At 35.9% G+C, this 21787-nt stretch overlaps 1 protein-coding gene across 2 annotated transcripts in view; it reads right to left on the reverse strand.

Annotated features, from left to right (window-relative positions):
• Positions 1-21787, reverse strand: part of MDGA2 (MAM domain containing glycosylphosphatidylinositol anchor 2) — an 826249-nt gene that overhangs the window by 375801 nt on the left and 428661 nt on the right. The window contains exon 3 of one of the 2 annotated variants that reach the window (XM_030854879.2): positions 7865-8039. In XM_030854879.2, coding sequence (XP_030710739.1) covers positions 7865-8039 — 175 coding nt within the window. The remainder of the gene's footprint in view (positions 1-7864; positions 8040-21787) is intronic. The other variant, XM_060294784.1, reaches the window with a different exon arrangement.

Below are 21787 nucleotides of genomic sequence, written 5' to 3' on the forward strand. Positions count from 1 at the left end.
TTTAGTACGAGGACTTCAAAATTCTATGAACCTACTTTTTTTTTTTTACATATTGTAGAATATACTCTCTTCCTCCAAAGACAGATATTGGAGTTCCTTATGAGTGGCCATTGTTTCGTAGGTCAAATGAAGCAGTATTAGTATTAGGAGAATGCTGATTCTCATCAGTAATTCTGAAGTCCTAAAATTATAATTTCTTCATTTTATATTTCACATAAATAGCAGATAATCATTCATATGGTCTGAAAACATTAGCAGTAAAATCTCAACACAATATGACAGCCCACTTTTCAAATTAAGCTTTCATTCTTCCTCTAAACCCACCATTTGAGTCACTATTCCCCAAACACAGTTCACTTAATCTCTCTTCTATGTCTTCAAACTACTCACTCATTATGGAATACATTTGGCTTTCCCTTCTGTTTATTTAAACCTACTGTGTAAGAACTCTGAAGAGTCAGGTATTTTCCCTATTTACTAGCTAACAAGTTAGCTTGCCACAGCTTCATGGAAGCTCACAGAAGACATGAGCCTCCTGGGTTAGAAGCAAAGGACTTTATCACCCAAGTCTCAGATGAGCCTCATGTCGTCATAGGTTCTCCTCCTTCAATTTCCATAGGAGCAATGTGGGAGCAGTCCAGGTGAATGCTGTACATAGTTTGCGACACAGCTAAGGAATCTGGAGTTTAAGAAACTTCTGATCTTAAAAGGTCCTACTAGCAAACCTACCTAATCTTTGTCCCTGAGGGAGACATTACCTTTATTATCCTCGTCAGGAAGCAAATCTTTCTTCTGCTCTGGAGGCAGATACTGACTCTAATTATCTAAGGCTGTTTGCTATACAAACATCCTGGAAAAAGAGAGTTCAGGACAAAAAACTACCAGAAGTTTTCAGATGCATGTCAAATCTCATCCTTCAAACTACAATGTCAATCCTACTTCTTTAATGATAAGAGGCCACAGTACCATCTCACTCTTCCATTTTCTGTGCCATCTGACACATCATTCATATTGTGTGGCATCATTTATGTTATTTACTTTCTTGCTTAACATTTGTGTCCCATTTAAATAAATTATATATTTCATGTTGTCTCTTTAAGTAGTTCAAACTCAATGAAGGTACAAATTACGTAATAAATTCCTTTTTAGCCTCACAAAATTTAATGCAACTATATTTTGAATAGCCTCTCAAATATTTGTGGCATGAAAAAGGGTAAAAATTTACTTTGTAAATGTCTCATCTAAACCACCAGTAAACAAATGGTAGTGAAAGAGTTTTATTCTATCTGTTGGGGGGAAAATTAGTTAGAGTGTGGCAACAATGTTCCCTATGCTATTGTCTGTCCTTTTCTTTTAAGATACTTTTTCAGTCAACTTTATTTGGTGATTTGGTGTCAAATATCAAAGAACATCAATTCTTATGGAGAATTAAAGAAAAGTGTAAATATAATTAGAATTGACAACAATCTTCTGATAAAATCTGGAATGGGATTAGTTTTCACTTCTAGGAGCTTAATAACAAGGACCTCCAAGGCAAAATCTTCAAATCTATATTTTATGAATTAAAAATTATCAAATTATAGATGCACATAGTTTAGAAAGCCAATGATTATACAAAACACAACCTCAAGTATTTCTAATACCCAGAGGCAACCTTTCAAATTCATCTCTTAACCATTCTTGGTTTTGCTTTCATATTTCTAAATGTTTAACTGGTCTTTATAGATTTTTTTTTCCATTTTCACGTTGTCTTACTGATTTCTTCCTGTTGAAGAGAAGCCTTTAGTTCTCTTGTACTAACTCTCCGCCTTCCCCATATTCCTTATATTTATATACTTATGGTTAAGTCAACCGCTATTGTTATCATTATCCAAGTATCTCTTCAGAGTTGAACCTTGTAATATATTCCAATTAATTTCATTTCATACAACTCTTTCTTTGTGTTCTGTTATTAACACTCACATTTTGTTTCCTCAATCATGTATACACCCATCATTACCATATTATTAAGCTTTCCATGAGAAGTGTAAAATCCTTCTCTAAACCATCAGATAGCCCACTAGTTGCATCTCTCTCCTGAAGACATCCTTCGTGAAGCCTCTTCTCCCAGACTCAGTCTGTCTTGGTTGCTCTTGACTTCCGAGGCACAGCTATCATCATGGTATTTTGCTTGGTATCATCTTGGGATTCCCTTCTATATTCTCCTATATACAATCTCCTATTTTTTAAATCAGTTTTGGTGGAACATATATAAAAGTAGTGTCCTGAGAAAGGGAACGTGGCAGAAATAATTTGGAAATCTTATAGGTCTAAAAATATCTTCTTTCTTCTTCAATACCTGAAAAAAATATGTCTGGTTATGTAGAAAAATTCTAGTTTGAAAATAGTTTTCCTTCAGAATTTCAAAAGCTTTACTCAATTGTCTTCTAGCTTTCCAATTTCTATTATGCCATTTTGATTCCTAATTCTTTGTATGTGATCATTTTGGAAAAAATGAAAATCTCACTGGAAACATTTAAGATCTTCATTTTTATCCTAGTGTTTGAATTGCATGTGGATGTGTTTTGGTGTGGATCTTGCTTACTCTATGTGCTAGACACCTAGTGGGTGCTTTTTAATTAGAAACGTATGTCTAAATATGATAGAAATTTTTATTAATTTTTTTGAAAATAATTTCTTCATCTCTATTTCTCTTTTTGGAATTCTATTCAAACGTTAGATTAGCTGGACCATTTCTCTAATCTTCTTATCTTCTCCTTCTTCTTCCATCCCTTTGATTATTAAATTTTGTTTTATTCTCTGTAAGATTTCATCAACTTTATCTCCATCCCTTTTATTGATTTTTATGTTAACATTTTTAATATTCTAAGAGTTCACTGATGTTCTCTGAAAATTCCTTGTTTCTCTTTTCCTATTCTTGTTATGTGAATGCAACATTTCCCTTTTTTTCTGAGAATACTAATTAAAAATATCAATAATTGTGTTTTATTTTGTAGTTGGGCTCCCTGAAGTATCCTTGTTTCCTGAATTCTTTTCCCCATTTATTTTTCTTGGTTTCTTTTATTTTTTAGAAGATTGTCTCAAACGTTTGGTTATCTGGTATACTCACATCTAAGACTCAGTTATAAAAGAGCTTATTGGTAGCTCTGTTGATCAACAGTAGGCTTCACTGTGAGTATATTAGTGAGGTTGTTTTGACAAGGACCCTTTTGTCAGGATCTATAGCCTTTTCTCCAGAGATCATCAATTTTCCTAGATAGGAATTCTCCAATATTCCACCAGAAAGGAATTCTCACAACCAAGTGTCAAAAGGGATTGTGATGAGTATGTAAACTTTCACTTAATAACCCTGATTTAAGACTATGTTGCCTTTTGTTTTCAATGATTCCATGTTTCTTAGTTCAAAGTTTCTCAGGCTCAACATCTCACAAAAATAGATTTCTAGCCTTCTGCAGGGATTTGACTAGGAAGTTGGTGGGAGAAAGGAGGTAGCTGGGCACTGAATTGTGTGAAATGTGAAAGGAGATCTGAGTATTTAAGTCTTCTTATATAGACCTTCAACCACTTCTTCTGTTTTTAGACTGAATTATACTCTAAGAGCTAAATGGTGTCTCCAATTCCTGAGTTATTAAGAATTCTATAACATTTCAGTATGCCTAGTTCTGTCCTCCTACATACTGACAGCTTTGATTCAATTTTTCTTTAGGATGCTGAGCAGTGGCCATTCCCTGATCTGATTCTTTTCCTTCAAAATTGTTTTCCTGTCATCTCCTCTCCCATTCCCTCTATCACTGTTGATATGTGTTTTGCTGTTGTTACTGTTGTTTTATTCCTTTATTATTGTTTTAGCATAGTTTTAGGGAGAAGATGTGAAGAATGAATATGTTTGAAAACAGCAGGTTTAAGTAGAACTAATCCTACATGTTTTTCTTAAACATGTAGCTGTTAGTTTTCAGACCCTCAGAAGCTATTTCCCAGAAAAAGAAGAATTGCAATTGATGAGCTTTTGATCAGAAATATTTGTATAAACGACTAGGTCAGATTTTACAAAAAAATAAGTTATGTGGTTATGAAATCTGCTTGTTTATAAATATACTTTTAAAGGAATTATACGTCATTTTGGAATGATTTTAGAATTGTTAGGAAACAAAATGATAGGTCATGATAAACTGAGAAACATAGCTATACCTTCTCAAAATAGTAACACAGAGAAAACCAAAAAAATACATTTGGGTAGTTGCTTTATAAAACCTACATGGCCCAATTATTCTACTATAATAAATTTTAGAAAATTATGTGGGAAGAAATTGTTAATTTAAATTAATAAATCTTCCCAAATTGATCAAAATATTAATATAGTGTCACAAATATTTCAAAATATCTATCTAATAAAATCACCTCATTTTATATCAATCAGCATTGCAGCAGGTTCCTCTTCTGAAAATAAATTTCCTTATCAAAATAATGAGGAGTTAGCACTAAATTTTATTTTAGGTAGGTATTAGCTCTAAAGTCTAGAAACTTATGATCAGAACATGGGGTTTAATGAGAGATACACATTTTTACCATTATGAAATCTCTCCAGGATGGCTATAAACTTCATATTTTATGGAAGATTTTAAAAAGACAACCTATAACAAGGGATTCAAGGATAAATTCTAATATCATTTATTAGAATTTTTGTTAAATCTAAGCCATAGTTTGCCTCAGCTTGTTGTTGCAAATATAATCCTTACCTGCAGATTATTTTGTATTCTATGCCTATACTCTGCTCCAAGTTCTACCAATGTTGACAAATTAGTTTAGAAAAAGAAATAGTAATCTACAGTATAGTTGATGAGTCTAAAACCATGACTTCAAGCATAAAAAAAATAATAATAATTAATCCTATTGTTTTAGCATTTCAAAAAGTAGTTACGGCAACAGCACCTGAAATAAAGTTGCTCACTTGTTTATGGTTTATAAAAATGAATTTCTATTCAATCGACCAGTCCAACATCAAATCAAAATCCAAGTAGCAGATGAATCTTAAGACTATAATCCAATTCTAGATGTCAAGGTTGCCAAGTTTAAACTCAGCACTGATATGCTAGTCATGTTGCTACTGACAATGATAGGACAGGTTTTAAAGTATAAATATTCATGTAGAGAAAACATACTTAAGCCTATAAACTGTGTTGCTTAAAAACTGTGTTTTTCAATCAAGGTTATATTTGGACAACATGGATTCCCAAAAAGGCCTAATTGTCTCAATTGTAAAGTATTCTTATCAGTCAAAACATGTTTGAAAACTTACTATGTGAAGGAATTTATTTATTTAAAATTTCAAAATAGGCATAACTACTTAAAACGCATGTCTAGATCCCCATAAGAAAGATCTTCTCTGGGACTTCCCTGGTGGTCCAGTGGTTAAGACTCCACACTTCAACTTCAGGGGGCGTGGGTTCTATCTCTGGTCAGGGAACTAAGATGCCACATGCTGCACAGCCATGGCCAAAAAAAAAAAAATCTTCTCTGGAGCTGAAGGTAAGGTATTCCCAGGAAAATTTATATTATTGAGATGTCACATTTGTTTATACAGTCCATAATTGAATACATGTTATTCTCTCAAATAATATAATTTTAGACAGCTTTCTAATAAATCCTTGTCACCAGAAACTTACTGAAAGTAGTACTTCACTATGGTATGCATCACCATGACATTTAACTTAAACTACATAGAACAAGATGTTTGTCAAGTTTGGGTTGTGTGGGAAAAATCCCAAAGGAGGCGTAGAAGAAGGGAATAGAGCTAGTGCCTTCAAGCATGGCTGCTTGGAAGGTAACACAGGCCTTAAAAGACTAACAGGGCTTGGGAAAACTGGAGGGAGTCGTGCTGTCAGTTCCACCCAAGTGTGCAATGTGAACTAAGATCCTGAGGCACAACTGAGTCTGGACAGCAAGGGATATGAACAAACAGAAAAGAGTGGGTATAATGCAGAATAGTACTGAAAAGGCTTTGCAGTAAGAAGAGAAGCCTCTTTTTAAAAGTCTTTAAAAATGTCATTTCCCTCTTGTATTAGATTTTTAACACAGCAATACCATTTTATTGTTTTTATCAAACTTATTGGAGTGGCAATGCAAGTCACAATCTCTTATTCAAAGCCTTAGGGGAATGTTTTTCAGAATATTTCAGATTTTAGGAAGAAAATAAAGTACATATACCATGTATAATATAACACAGCCAGCAGGCTCTGTGGCAACACTGTGTAATCAAATACATTATTTCCAGAGCAAAACATATGATTATTCAGACAAAGTAGGGTAAATAAAGACCAGAAAAAGTCTTTTCTATTTTTGTATTCAAGTCATTTCAGGTTAGATGTTGCCACCAATAAAATTAAACAAAACACACCCATTCAATCCGCAGAATGTTTTAGATTTTAGAATTGTGTCTAAGGTATTGAAGTTGTGTATTTTAAAACTTCATGACCAAAACTATAATAAAAAACACAGATGCGTACTTTAAAAAGTTATATTATAGAAGTGTTTAATTCATTTAAATTAAACTTAGTGTCATTTAAAATTATATGTGAAAAACACTAAACATAGTATTTTTTTAAAGTATATGTTACTATAAATATTTGATCAGGGGAGGGGTGTCCAGAGGCTATACTGTTGGGAAGCATAGGGGTAAGGCTAACCTGAAGGCCTGTAAGGACAGGGAGAGAGCAGCACATAGGCTACAGACGCCCTAGTTATGCCAGGGGATGCCTAAGGGACTAGGAAATGCTAGAAAGATTGGATATGGGCTTCTTCTCTCTCATCCTTTACAGGAATGGTGCAAGCACCTGAATGTGGAAGATGAATCATAAATGCAGCCTTGTCACCCACTTCTCAGTCACCTGAATTACATGAGATACAGAACAGGATCTGATAAATCACATATAATTCCCATCACTTTCCCAACTATGCAACACTTACCCTGATTGAAAGAAAAGAAAAAAGGAAAGAATGAAAGATGGGTAGAAAAACAGGAACTCCTCACTTGTTACTTATGTCTGAATCACTAAAAAAATCCTTTTATTCTAACACTAGAGAGTTAACCAAAAAAATGCAAGTTCTTGTAAAACGACAATGGAACGATAGAAACCTATGCAAAAGACCAAACTGAATGTAGGTCCTTAATTTGTCTTGGTGGGGAAGAAAGTAAGGAGACCAAGAGGACTTTAAGTATATTTGCTAACAGCAAAAAGTAGAAAACTGAGACCAAGAACAAAAATAAATCAACAAACAATTCCAGGTGGCACAGCATTGCCCTACGTACTGATTACTTTCAACAGAATTGGATCAAAAACAGACTCTACACTGAGATTTTGGTCTTTCACAAGTCAATTCAAATAGCTTTGCTCATGATGTGCATTTTAAAAAATAAGAATAACAGAAATTACATATAGGTAAAGTTAACAAAACCAATTACAGTATGTACAGCATGATTTTTTAATACAAATATAAATATGCATTTACATATTTATATATAAGAAGTATATACATTCAACACTAACAGTCATTGGCTGGATTTTCAGTGATATTTATTGTCTTATTAATCTGGTTCTTAAATGTTCTATAATGAATATGTATCATTTAATTATAAAAACTATGAAAATTTCTAATGGAGATTCTTTCTTCTGGAAATATGTTAAATGAGCTATCACAACCATATACACTTGTCATTCTCAACTAAATAGAACTCTGTTTTTTTGAACAAACCCTAGTTTTTCTCAATAGATGTAACAATAGTAATAATAAAAAAAAAGACCTTAAGTTGTAAGACAGAAGAAACCTGTAGTAGACTTAATTATAGATTTCTGGGAAATTTACTTACAGTACACATCCACTCTGATTGACTTTATCGCTGGGGACCCCAGGCCATTCTCTGCTTTACAGTAATACCGGCCTCCTTGGTGTCGCTGAATATTTGTAATCCTCAAAGTCTCGTTGAAGACACTTGAGTCTTGGAATCTGTCAGAAGCACTTCCTGCTGTTTTGGTCCACCTGATCTGAGCAAGCATCAACAAAGATTGTTACTTTAGGTTGGTTTTCGCACTGAAAAATTAAATAGTAATTATTCATTTGAAGAGTTGGCTTTCAGAACTGCTACAGTGCCATTTTTGGCAAGTTATTGGAAATTAAGAAGAAAAGTTTATACACGTAATTCAACTATAAAAGTTTAAAATGCAATGTCATCATTGTATAGTGTGTATAATTCTAATTCAGTTGCATAGAGTGCATCCAAGTTTAACCAGTGTGAAGGGCAATATAAATATAATACAAAGGAAGTTAAATATAAGTAGTACACTGAAAATATGGATTAGTTTCTTTTTGCTGAGACTCTAAAATTCTCACTCATATTTTCGAAACCCTGTAAGGCACTTTTTATTTACTTAGTAAAGGTACTACAGGTAGGTTCTCACTTTCTTTCTGGACATGCTTCAGTATTTTAGTCAAAATTTTCTATTTGATTTGGATAATTTAAGCATATTACCATAATAGCTTATTGAAATTATGTGTAATTTTATACACCTGGTTGTTAAAAATGGTTTTTTTTTTATGTTTTTGCTTTAATAAGCCCACAAATGACTTGTCTGTTTTGATAATTAGAATTCACTTTACATCAATAATTATTTTCAAAAAATGTGTAAACTTTTCCAAAGAGAACATTTCTATTAAACTGCCAAGCACTTTGAATATCTAAAACATTCCATTATAAACAATACCATTCTTTTAAACACAGCTGTGCACAACAGTTTTAGATTTTACCAGAAATAAAGACTGGCATTCAACTCAAATTTTGTGTATTTTAGCTTATAAAACATGGATAAAAGTCACATGATAGTACTGTAAAGTGATATAAAACAGGATGTAAAAATGATTCAGTTTATTTCTCTCCTTGTCCCTGATGTATAACATATATTTTATTATTACTATGTTTAGGTTGAAAAACTGCTGATAGAAATCCTCTGGTCAAACACAAATGAAGAAACTTAGAAAAATGCAACTAAGGAGTGGGCCATCAAAATTTAAATCGTTGGGCTTCCCTGGTGTTGCAATGGTTGAGAGTCCGCCTGCCGATGCAGGGGACACGGGTTCGTGCCCCCATCTGGGAAGATCCCACATGCCGTGGAGTGGCTGGGCCCGTGAGCCATGGCTGCTGAGCCTGTGCATCTGGAGCCTGTGCTCCGCAACGGGAGAGGCCACAACAGTGAGAGGCCCACGTACCGCAAAAAAAAAAAAAAAAATTTTAAATCCTTTAATACTGCCATTATTTATGCTATTTTCATACAATGTTAATTAAAATTTATGATCTAATGACATTAAGTATCTTTAAAAAGTTCTCCAAATCATTACAATATCAGTATAAATATATTCATGCTTGCCCTTAATTGTGAATGAAACGAAAATGTTACCTAGAGATTAATAAAAACTGAGTAATTCATAAAAATAAATTTCAAATGTTTATCCAACACTTTGTGCAGAAAATATACACAAAAATAAATGGAATGGGCTTCCCTGGTGGCGCAGTGGTTGAGAATCTGCCTGCCAATGCAGGGGACACGGGTTAAAGCCCTGGTTTGGGAAGATTCCACATGCCGTGGAGGAACTAGGCCCATGAGCCACAACTACTGAGCCTGCACCTCTGGAGCCTGTGCTCCACAACAAGAGAGGCCACGATAGTGAGAGGCCCGCGCACCGCGATGAAGTGTGGCCCCCCACTTGCCACAACTAGAGAAAGCCCTCGCACAGAAACGAAGACCCAACACGGCCAAAAATAAATAAATGGAATGATTCCTGATTTCAAGCAGTTTATAAGCTGATTATTAATATGCTCATAAAAAGATGAAGGGTAACATGGGCACTGGTTTGATAAGTACTATTTCCATGGGGAAATCTAGGATTCTATTTTAACTTAAATTTCAAATTTTATAGGTAACCAAATAAAGAAAATTGAAATAAATAAGCAAATTACATAATTTTGTCCTTGTATAGAGATATGTTCTCTCTAAAGTAATAGATATTTCTAAGATATAATAAATACCAATTACCAATTAAAATATGAAGTTTTCTTTGAGTATCACAATATGGTACCAAAATTGATTTTTAAAAATAAATATTTCAGAACATAAAAAGTTCAGGATAAAAAGAGTTATGGAAATGGCCTAGCAGTTTCAGATATTAAAAATATAATATTACGGCTTCCCTGGTGGCGCAGTGGTTGGGGGTCCGCCTGCCGATGTGGGGGACGCGGGTTCGTGCCCTGGTCCGGGAGGATCCCACGTGCCACGGAGCAGCTGGGCCCGTGAGCCATGGACGCTGGGCCTGCACGTCCGGAGCCTGTGCTCCGCAGTGGGAGGGGCCACTGCGGTGGGAGGCCCGCGTACCGCAAAAAAAATAAAAAATTAAAAAAAATAATATTAATACAATAATTTAGTTATAGAATACTGTTACAGTATTGGGAATTGTCCAGGAATTGGAGGTGGGGGGAAAGAACAAGAGTGAGTGTGTGTGTGTGTGTGTGAGAAAGAGAAAAGTAAGTTTGAGAGAAGAAATTATGATATAGACTAGCAATTATCAAACTTTTTGGTCTCAGAACACCTTTACACTATTAAAAATTATTAAGAACCCCAAATAGCTTTTGTTTATTGGAATTATATCTTTTCATAATCATTGTAGTACAAATTAAAACTGAGACAATGTTAAATTATGTATTAACTCATTTTAAATCATATTAATAAACTGAAGACATTAACATAAGGAACATTTTTAATCACAAAATTATATTTTTCAAAACAAAAATAATTGAGTAAAATGAATGGAATTGCTTTATAGCTTTGCAAATCTCTTTAATATCTGCTTTAGTGGAAAAGAGCTGTCTCGATAATTATATCACCTTCTGCATGCAATCTGTGGCAACATATTGCTTTGTTTGAAATATGTGAAGAAAATCTTGCCTCACACTGATATCTGGTAATAAAAGCAGGAGTGTTTCAATAGCCTTTTCAAATAATTGTGGATAGCCTTCCTTAATACTAAACTAAAACCCCACAAGTGTTAGTTTCCCAACATTTGATGGCAAAGTAGAAGCAAAAACCATATAAATGCCCTTTTGGCACTCTGTGAGACTAAAATCCATTGGTCTATCTTGCACTTTTAATGGATTGTTTACTCATACATGATTTTGTAGCATCATACATTAGTCATCTGGAAAATATGAATTCACTGAGTTATGCAGATCTTCCAGATGTTGTCATATTTCATTATATAATACAAGTCACATATATTAATATCATCAAACAGAAGAGTCTTTAAGTGCTGGGAAGCAGCGATACTTATGCTGGTAGATTTTCCAAACTTCTAATTTTTCTCTTGAAAAGGTAAAATTTATCATTAGTAATAAATATAACTAAGGTATCTTATTTGGGATGGCAAATTCACTTCAATCATTTTTGAGAAAATATTTGCCAAATACCCAAGTCTGAATAACCATTATTTGTATAACAATCATCCTTTTAAGTAAAAACATTATTCTATGAAAATAAGTGATGGAGACCTTCAAGAGGGTGAACAAGTAAGACGTGGAGATCACCTTCCACCCCACAAATTCCATATGTAGAAATACATCTACATATGGAACAGCCGCTACAGAACAGCTACTGAATGCTGGCAGAAGACCTCAGACTTCCCAAAAGGCAAGAAACTCCCCATGTACCTGGGTAGGGCAAAAGAAAAAAGAATAAACAGAGACAAAAGAATAGGGACGGGACCTGCACCACTGGGAGGGAGCTGTGAAGGAGGAAAGGTTTCCACACACTAGGAAGCCCCTTCACTGGCGGAGACAGGGGGTGGCGGAGGGGGTAAGCTTTGGAGCCACAGAGGAGAGCAGCAACAGGGGTGCGGAGGGCAAAGCAGAGAGATTACCGCACAGAGGATCAGTGCCGACTGGCACTCACCAGCCCAAGAGGCTTTCTGCTCACCTGCTGGGACAGGTTGGGCCTGGGAGCTGAGGTTCGGGCTTCAGAGGTCAGATCCCAGGGAGAGGACTGGGATTGGCTGTGTGAACACAGCCTGCAGGGGGCTAGCTAGTGCGCTACAGCTATTTGGGAGGGAGTCCGGGAAAAACTCTGGAACTGCCTGAGGCAAGAGACCATTGTTTCTGCATGTGCGAGAAGAGGTGATTTCTGCTCCGTGTACCAACAGAAGGCAGAGCACTGCCTAAGCGAGCTCCAGAGACAGGCACAAGCTGCAGCAGTCAGCTTGGACCCCAGAGTTGGGCATGAAACACTAACAGTGCCACTGCTGCCACCAAGAATCCTGTGTACAAGCACAGGTCACTACCCACACCCCCTCAGGAGCCTGTTCAGCACGCCACTGCCAGGGTCCTGAGATCTAGAGACAACTTCCTTGGGAGAACACACAGCGTGCCTCAGGCTGCTACAATGTCATGCTGGCCTCTGCCACTACAGGCTCACCCTGCATTCCAATTATGACTACCATACCCCTCACTATCCCTGGCCTGAGTTAGCAAGGGAGCCCTAATTGGTCGCTGTTTTAATCCCCTCCTGTCTGGGCAGGGAAGAGATGCCTGAGGGCAGCCTACATGCAGAGGCAGGGCCAAAACCAAAGCGGAACCCCAGGAGCTGTGCAAACAAAGAAGAGAAAGGGAAATTTCTCCATGCAAACTCAGGGGCAGTGGATTAAATCCCCACAATCAACTTGATGAACCCTGCATCTGTGGAATACCTGAATAGACAACGAATATTTCCAAAATTGAGGCAGTGGACTTTGTGAGCAACTGTAGACTTGGGGTTCGCTTTCCACACCTGATTTGTTTCTGCTTTTCACATTTAGCTTAGTTTAGTTTTTAGTGCTTGTTATGATTGGTGGATTTCCTTATTGGTTTCATTGCTCTCTTTTTTTTTTTTTACTTTTTATTTTATTTTTTATTTTTTAATTAAAATTTTTTTTTCCTTTTTTCTCTTTTTGTGAGTGTGTATGTGTATGTTTCTTTGTATGATTTTGACTGTTTAGGTTTACTTTTACTATTTGTCCTAAGGTTCTGACTGTTCATTTACTTGTTTGTTTTTGTTATTTGTTCATTTTCCATTTATGAGTGTGTGTATGTTTCTTTGTGTGATTTTCCCTGTTTATTTTTACTTTTACAATTTGTCCTACGGCTCTGACTGTTCATTATTTTGGTTTTTTTTCCCTTTTTTTTCTTCCTTTTCTTCCAAGCCATGAGGCTGGCAGGGTCTTGATGCTCTGGCCAGGTGTCAGGCCTGAGCCTCTGAGGTGGGAGAGCCAAGTCCAGGTCACTGGACCACAAGAGATTTCCTGGCCCCACGTAATATCAATCAGCAAGAGCTCTCCCAGAGATCTCCGTATCAACACTAAGAATTAATTCCACCTAATGGCCAGCAAACTCCAGTGATGGACACCCCATGCCAAACAACTAGCAAGACAGGAACACAACCCCCGCCCCCCCGCATTAGCAGAGAGGCTGCCTAATCTCATACTAAGTTCACAGACACACCAAAATACACCACCGGACGTGGCCCTGCCCACCAGAAGGACAAGATCCAGCCCCACCCACGAAAACACAGGTACCAGTCTCCTCCATCAAGAAGGCTACAAAAGCCACTGAACTAACCTCACCCACTGAGGGCAGAGACCAAAAACAATGGGAACTACAAAACTGCAGGCTGCGAAAAGGAGACCCCAAGCACAGTAAGTTAAACAAAATGAGAAGACAGAGAAATATGCAGCAGATGAAGGAGAAAGGTAAAAACCCACCACACCAAACAAATGAAGAGGAAATAGGCAGTCTACCTGAAAAAGAATTCAGAGTAATGATGGTAAAGATGATCCAAAATCTTAGAAATAGAATGGAGAAAATATAAGAAAGGTTTAACAAGGACCTAGAAGAATTAAACAGCAAACAAACAATGAAGAACACCACAATAAATGAAATTAAAAATTCTCTAGAAGGAATCAATAGCGGAATAACTGAGGTAGAAGAATGGATTACTGATCTGGAAGATAAAAGAGTGGAAATAACTAACACAGAGCGGAATAAAGAAAAAAGAATGAAAAGAATTGAGGACAGTCTGAGAGCTCTGGGACAACATTAAACATACCAACGTTTGAATTATAGGGGTCCCAGAAAAACAACAGAAAAAGAAAGGGTCTGAGGAAATACTTGAAGAGATTATAGTTGAAAACTTCCCTAACATGGGAAAGGAAATAGTCAATCAAGTCCAAGAGGCACAGAGAGCCCCATACAGGATAAACCCAAAGAGAAACATGTCAAGACACATAATAATCAAACTAGCAAAAATTAAATACAAACAAAAAATATTAAAAGCAGCAAGGGAAAAGCAACAAATAACATACAAGGGAATCCCCATAAGGTTAACAGCTGATCTGTCAGGAGAAACACTGCAAGCCAGAAGAGAGTGGCAGGACATATTTAAAGTGATGAAAGTGAAAAACCTACAATCGAGATTACTCTGGCCAGCAAGGATCTATTCAGATTTGATAGAGAAATAAAAAGACTTACAAGCAAAAGCTAAGAGAATTCAGCACCACCAAACCAGATTTACAATAAATGCTAAAGGAAATTCTCTAGGCAGCAACCACAAAAGAAGAAAAAGACCTAAAAAACAAACCCAAACAATTAAGAAAATGGTAATAGGAACATATTTATTGATAATTACCTTAAATGTAAATGGATTAAATGCTCCAATCAAAAGACACAGACTAGTTGAATGGATACAAAAATGACCTATATATATGCTGTCTACAAGAGACCCACTTCAGACTTAGGGACGCATACAGACTGAAAGTAAGGGGATGGAAAAAAATATTCCACGCAAATGGAAATCAAAAGAAAGCAGGAGTAGCAATACTCATGTCAGACAAAATAGACTTTAAAATAAAGACTGTTACAAGAGACAAAGAAGGACAGTACATAATGATCAAGGGATCAATCCAAGAAGAAAATATAACAATTATAAATATTTATGCACCCAACATAGGAGCACCTCAATACCCAAGGCAAATTCTAACAACCATAAAAGGGAAAATCGAGTAACACAATAATAGTAGGGGACTTTAACACCCCAATTTCACCACTGGACAGATCATCCAAAATGAAAATAAATAAAGAAACACAAACTTTGAATGACACATTACTCCGGATGGACTTAATTGATATTTATAGGATGCCCCATCCAAAAACAACAGAATACACTTTCTTCTCAAGTGCTCATGGAGTATTTTCCAGGATATATCATACCTTGGGTCACTAACCAAACCTCGGTAAATCTAAGAAAATTGAAGTCGCATCACGTATCTTTTCTGACCACAACGCTATGAGACTTGATATCAATTAAAGGAAAAAAAGCTGTATAAAATACAAAAACATGGAGGCTAAACAATACGTTACTAAAGAACCAAGAGCTCAATGAAGAAATCAAAGAGGAAATCAAAAAATACCTAGAAACAAAGGACAATGAAAACACAACAATCCAAAATATGGGAGTCAGCAAAAGCAGTTCTAAAAGGGAAATTTATACCAATGCAAGGCTACCTCAAGAAACAATAAAAACCTCAAATAAACAACCTAATCTTACACATAAAGCAATTAGACAAAGAAGAACAAAAAAACCCATAGCGAGCAGAAGGAAAGAAATCATAAAGATGAGGTCAGAAATAAACGAAAAAAAATATGAAGAAAACAATAGCAAACAATAATAAAAGTAAAAGCTGGTTCTTTGATAAGACAAAAAAAATTGATAAACCATTTGTCAGACTCATCAAGAAAAAAAGGGAGAAGACTCAAATCAATAGAATTAGAAGTAACAACTGACATTGAAGAAATACAAAGGATCATGAGAGATTACAATAAGCAACTATATGCCAGTAAAATGGACAACCTGGAGGAAATGGACAAATTCTTAGAAAAGTACAACCTTCCAAGACCCAGCCAGAAAGCAATAGAAAGTATGAACAGAACAATCACAAGCACTGAAATTGAAACTGTGATTAAAAATCTTCCAACACAAAAAAGCCCAGGGCCAGATGGCTTCACAGGTGAAATCTATTACACACTTAGAGAGGTGCTAACACCTATCCTTCTCAAACACTTCTAAAATATAGCAGAGGGAGGAAAACTCCCAAACTCATTCTATGAGGCCACTACCACCCTGATACTAAAACCAGACAAAGATGTCACAAAAAAAAGATAACTACAGGACATATCACTGATCAACACAAATACAAAAATCCTAAACAAAATACTAGCAAACAGAATCCAACAGCACATTAAAAGGATCATACATACACCATGATCAAGTGGGTTTTTTCCCACGAATGCAAGGGTTCTTCAATATATGCAAATCCATCAATGTGATACACCATATTAACAAACTGAAGGATAAAAGCCATATGATAATCTCAACAGATGCAGAAAAATCTTTCTACAAAATTAAGCACCCATTTATGATAAAAACTCTCCAGAAAGTAGGCATAGAGGGAACCTACCTCAACATAATAAAGGCCATATATGACAAACCCACAGCCAACATCTTTCTCAACGGTGGAAAACTGAAACCATTTCTTCTAAGATCAGGAACATCACACGGTTGCCCATTCTCAACACAATTATTCAACATAGTTTTGGACGTTTCAGCCACGGAAATCAGAGAAGAAAAAGAAATAAAAGGAATCCAAATTGGAAAAGAAGAAGTTAAACTGTCACTGTTTGCAGATGACATGATACAATAGAGATGCTACCAGAAAACTACTAGAGCTAATCAATGAATTTGGTAAAGTAGCAGGATACAAAATTAATGCACAGAAATCTCTTGCATTCCTAAACACTAACAATGAAATATCTGAAAAAGAAATTAAGGAAAAATTTTCATTTACCAATGAAACTAAAAGAATAAATTACATAGGACTAAACCTACCAAAGGAGACAAAAGACCTGTATGCAGAAAACTATAAGACACTGCTGAAAGAAATTAAAGATGATATAAACACACAGAGAGATATACCATGTTCTTGGATTGGAAGAATCAACATTGTGAAAATGATTATACTATGCAAAGTAATCTACAGATTCACTGCAAGCCCTATCAAACTACCAATGGCATTTTTCACAGAACTAGAACAAAAATTTTCACCATTTGTATGGAAACACAGAAGACCTTGAATACCCAGAGCAATCTTGAGAAAGAAAAACAGAGCTGGAGGAATCAGGCTCCCTGACTTCAGAGTATACTACAAAACTACAGTAATCAAGGCAGCATGGTACTGGCACTAAAACAGAAATATAGGACAATGGTACAGGATACAAAGGCCAGAAATAAACCCATGCACATATGGTCACCTTATCTTTGATAAAGGAGGCAAGAATATACAATGGAGAGAAGACAGCCTCTTCAATAAGTGGTACTGGGAAAACTGGACAGCTATGTGTAAAAGAATGAAAGTAGAACAGTTTCTAACACCATACACAAAAATAAACTCATAATGGATTATAAACCTAAATGTAAGATTGGACACTATAAAACTCTTAAAGGAACACATAGGCACAACACTCTATGACATAAATCACAGCAAGATCCTTTTTGAGCCCCTACGAGAAATGGAAATAAAAACAAAAATAAACAAATGGGACCAAATGGAACTTAAAAGCTTTTGCAAAGCAAAGGAAACCATAAATAAGATGAAAAGACAACCCTCAGAATGGGAGAAAATATTTGCAAATGAAGCAACTGACAAAGGATTAATCTCCAAAATTTACAAGCAGCTCATGCAGCTCAATATCAAAAAAACAAACTACCCAAACCAAAAATGGACAGAAGACCTAAAGAGACATTTCTCCAAAGATATACAGATTGCCAACAAACGCAAGAAAGGATGTTCACCATCACTAAACATAGAGAAATGCAAATCAAAACTACAATGAGGTATCACCTCACACCAGTCAAAATGGCCATTATTAAAAACTCTCAAAACAATAAATGCTGGAGAGGGTGTGGAGAAAAGGGAACCTTCTTGCACTGCTGGTGGGAATGTAAATTGATACAGCCACTATGGAGAAGAGTATGGAGGTTCCTCAAAACTACAAACAGAACTACCATATGACCCAGCAATCCCACTACTGGGCATATACCCTGAGAAAACCATAATTCAAAAAGAGTCATGTACCACAATGTTCACTGCAGCTCTATTTACAATAGCCAGGACATAGAATCAACCTAAGTGTCCATCGACAGATGAATGGATAAAGAAGATGTGGCATATATATACAATGGAATATTACTGAGCCATAAAAAGAAATGCAATTGAGTTATTTGTAGTGAAGTGGATGGACCTAGAGTCTGTCATACAGAGCTAAGTCAGAAAGAGAAAAACAAATACCGTATGCTAACACATATATATGGAATCTGAAAAGAAAAATGGTTCTGATGAACCTAGGAGCAGGACAGGAATAAAGACCCAGACCTAGAGAATGGACTTGAGGACACAGGGAGGGGGGAAGGGTAAGCTGGGACAAAGTGCAAGAGTGGCATGGACTTATATACACCACCAAATGTAAAACAGATTGCTAGTGGGAACAGCCGAATAGCACAGGGAGATCAGCTTGGTGTTTTTTGACCACCTAGAGGAGTGGGATAGGGAGGATTGGAGGGAGACACAGGAGGGAGGAGATATGGGGATATATGTATACGTATAGCTGATTCACTTTATTACAGAGCAGAAACTAGCACACCATTGTAAAGCAATTATACTCTAAAATGGTGTTAAAAAAAAAAATTGGAACAAGACCTAAATAGACATTTCTCCAAAGAAGACATAGAGATGGCCAAGAGGCCTATGAAAAGATGGTCAACATCACTAATTATTATAGATATGCAAATCAAAACCGCAGTTTGGTATCACTTCACACCAGTCAGAATGGCCATCATCAAAAAATCTATAAATAATAAATGCCTGAGAGGGTGTGGAGAAAAGGGAACCCTCTTGCAGTGTTGGTGGGAGTGTAAATTGATACAGCCACTATGAAGAGCAGTATGGAGGTTCCTTAAGAATCTAAAAATAGAACTACCATATGATCCAGCAATCCCACTAATGGGCATATTCCTTGAGAAAACCATAATTCAAAAAGAGACATGTACCACCATATTCACTGCAGCACTATTTACAATAGCCAGGACATGGAAGCTACCTACGTCTCCATTGACAGATGAATGGATAAAGAAGATGTGGCACATATATACAATGGAATATTACTGAGCCATAAAAAGAAACGAAATTGAGTTATTTGTAGTGAGGTGGATAGACCTAGTGTCTGTCACACAGAGTGAAGTAAGTCAGAAACAGAAAAACAAATACCATATACTAACACATATATATGGAATCTAAAAAAAAAAAAACTGGTTCTGATGAACCTAGGGGCAGGACAGGAATAAAGACAGAGACCTAGAGAATGGACTCGAGGACATGGGAGGGGGAAGGGTAAGCTGGGATGAAGTGAGAGAGTAGCACTGACATATATACACTACCAAATGTAAAACAGATAGCTAGTGGGAAGCAGCTTCATAGCACAGGGAGATAAGCTCTATGCTTTGTGACCACCTAGAGGGGTGGGACAGGGAGGGTGGGAGGGAGGCTCAAGACAGAAGGGATATGGGGATATATGTATACATATAACTGATTTACTTTGTTATACAGCAGCAACTAACACAACATTGTAAAACAATTATACTCCAATAAAGATGTTATAAAAAAAAGTGGCTAATACACCACAAAACTCAACCATACAAGTCCTTTACCTTGAGACAACCACTGTTCTTTCATAAGCATCAGAAATGTTTTATAGGAATTTTCCATTTTGTCACTTAAAATATTAAAAATAGACTAATTTTCAAGATGTTAAAAATTAGTATTGATTTTTACTGATTTATCAAAAATGTTCTCAGTGACATCGATTTTTTTTTTTTTTGCTGTGAGTACATGGAAGTGAATTAGTGAAGAATACAAAGACTGCTGATACAATCTGATGCCTCAGCTTTGTTCTGCGCTATGGTACCTCCTATTTTATTTTCCACTGCTTTACACCATCTCAATAAATGCAGCACAGTGAGAAACCACATTTTTCTTCATAAATTCCCTGTAAAGACCACAGGGTCCCCATAGAGATCTACGCACCACACAAGAGAATACTGTTAAGAGTACAAAAACATATATATATATATTAGTATATATATATGTGTGTGTATATATATATATAGTGTATATATATAAATATATATAGTGTATATATATAAATATATATAGTGTATATATATATAAATATATATAGTGTATATATATATAGTGTATATATAAAAATATATATATGTTTATATATATATATTTATATATATATATATTTTTATATATATATTTATATATATTTTTATATATATATATATATATTTATATAAAATTTAGGATTTCATCCAGGAGGTATTTTAAATGAATGAAAAAGGGAAAGGAAAATTGTGCAGTAAGTGGTGTTGGGGCAACTGACTATATATCCATAATGAAAAAAAAAAGCTGCCTTTTTTTAAAATTTTCTTTTATTTATTTTTTTATACAGCAGGTTCTTATTAGTTATCCTTTTTATACACATCAGTGTATACATGTCAATCGCAATCTCCCATCACACCCCCACCCCCACTCCCCACTGCTTTCCCCCCTTGGTGTCCATACGTTTGTTCTCTACATCTGTGTCTCAATTTCTGCCATGCAAACCGGTTCATATGTACCATTTTTCTAGGTTCCACATATATGCGTTAATATGCGATATATGTTTTTCTCTTTCTGACTTCACTGTGCATGACAGTCTCTAGATTCATCTACGTCTCTATAAATGACCCAATTTCGTTCCTTTTTATGGCTGAGTAATATTCCATTGTATATATGTACCACATCTTCTTTATCCATTCATCTGTCAATGGGCATTTAGTTTTCTTCCATGACCTGGCTATTGTAAATAGTGCTGCAATAAACATTGGGGTGCATGTGTCTTTTTGAATTATGGTTTTCTCTGGGTATATGCCCAGCAGTGGGACTGCTGGGTCATATGGTAATTCTATTTTTAGTTTTTTAAGGAACCTCCATACTGTTCTCCATAGTGGCTGTATTATCTAGTTAATATAACTAACATCTGCACAAGAATGCAGAAGAATGTATGTATAATAGTACAACACTGGAAACAATACAATGTCAAATGATAGGGAAATGGCGATAAACTGATTGACTCTAAAGTTGAATTGAATGCAGTCACTGAAAGAATTAAAATACAAAGTGTATTATTCAGTTAAAAAAAAGAAACCAAAGAGAATATTCTCATCTGTGTAAAAAGAGTATATGTTTGTGTTCATGTGTGTATTCTTATATGTTAATATGTTTATACATGGAATACACACGAAATTTAACATTGATTAATTCTATGAGTGGGACTGGCAAAAGAATAGTGAAAACATTCTTTTTAAAAACTTCTTATTTAGGGCTTCCCTGGCGGTGCAGCGGTTTGGAGTCCACCTGCCGATGCAGGGGACACGGGTTCGTGCCCCAGTCCGGGAGGATCCCACATGCTGTGAAGCGGCTGAGCCCGTGAGCCATGGCCGCTGAGCCTGCGCGTCTGGAGCCTGTGCTCCACAACGGGAGAGGCCACAGTGGTGAGGGGCCTGCA

The sequence above is a fragment of the Globicephala melas genome, chromosome 2 (genome assembly GCF_963455315.2).
Source record: "Globicephala melas chromosome 2, mGloMel1.2, whole genome shotgun sequence".
In the NCBI taxonomy this organism is placed as follows: Eukaryota; Metazoa; Chordata; class Mammalia; order Artiodactyla; family Delphinidae; genus Globicephala; species Globicephala melas.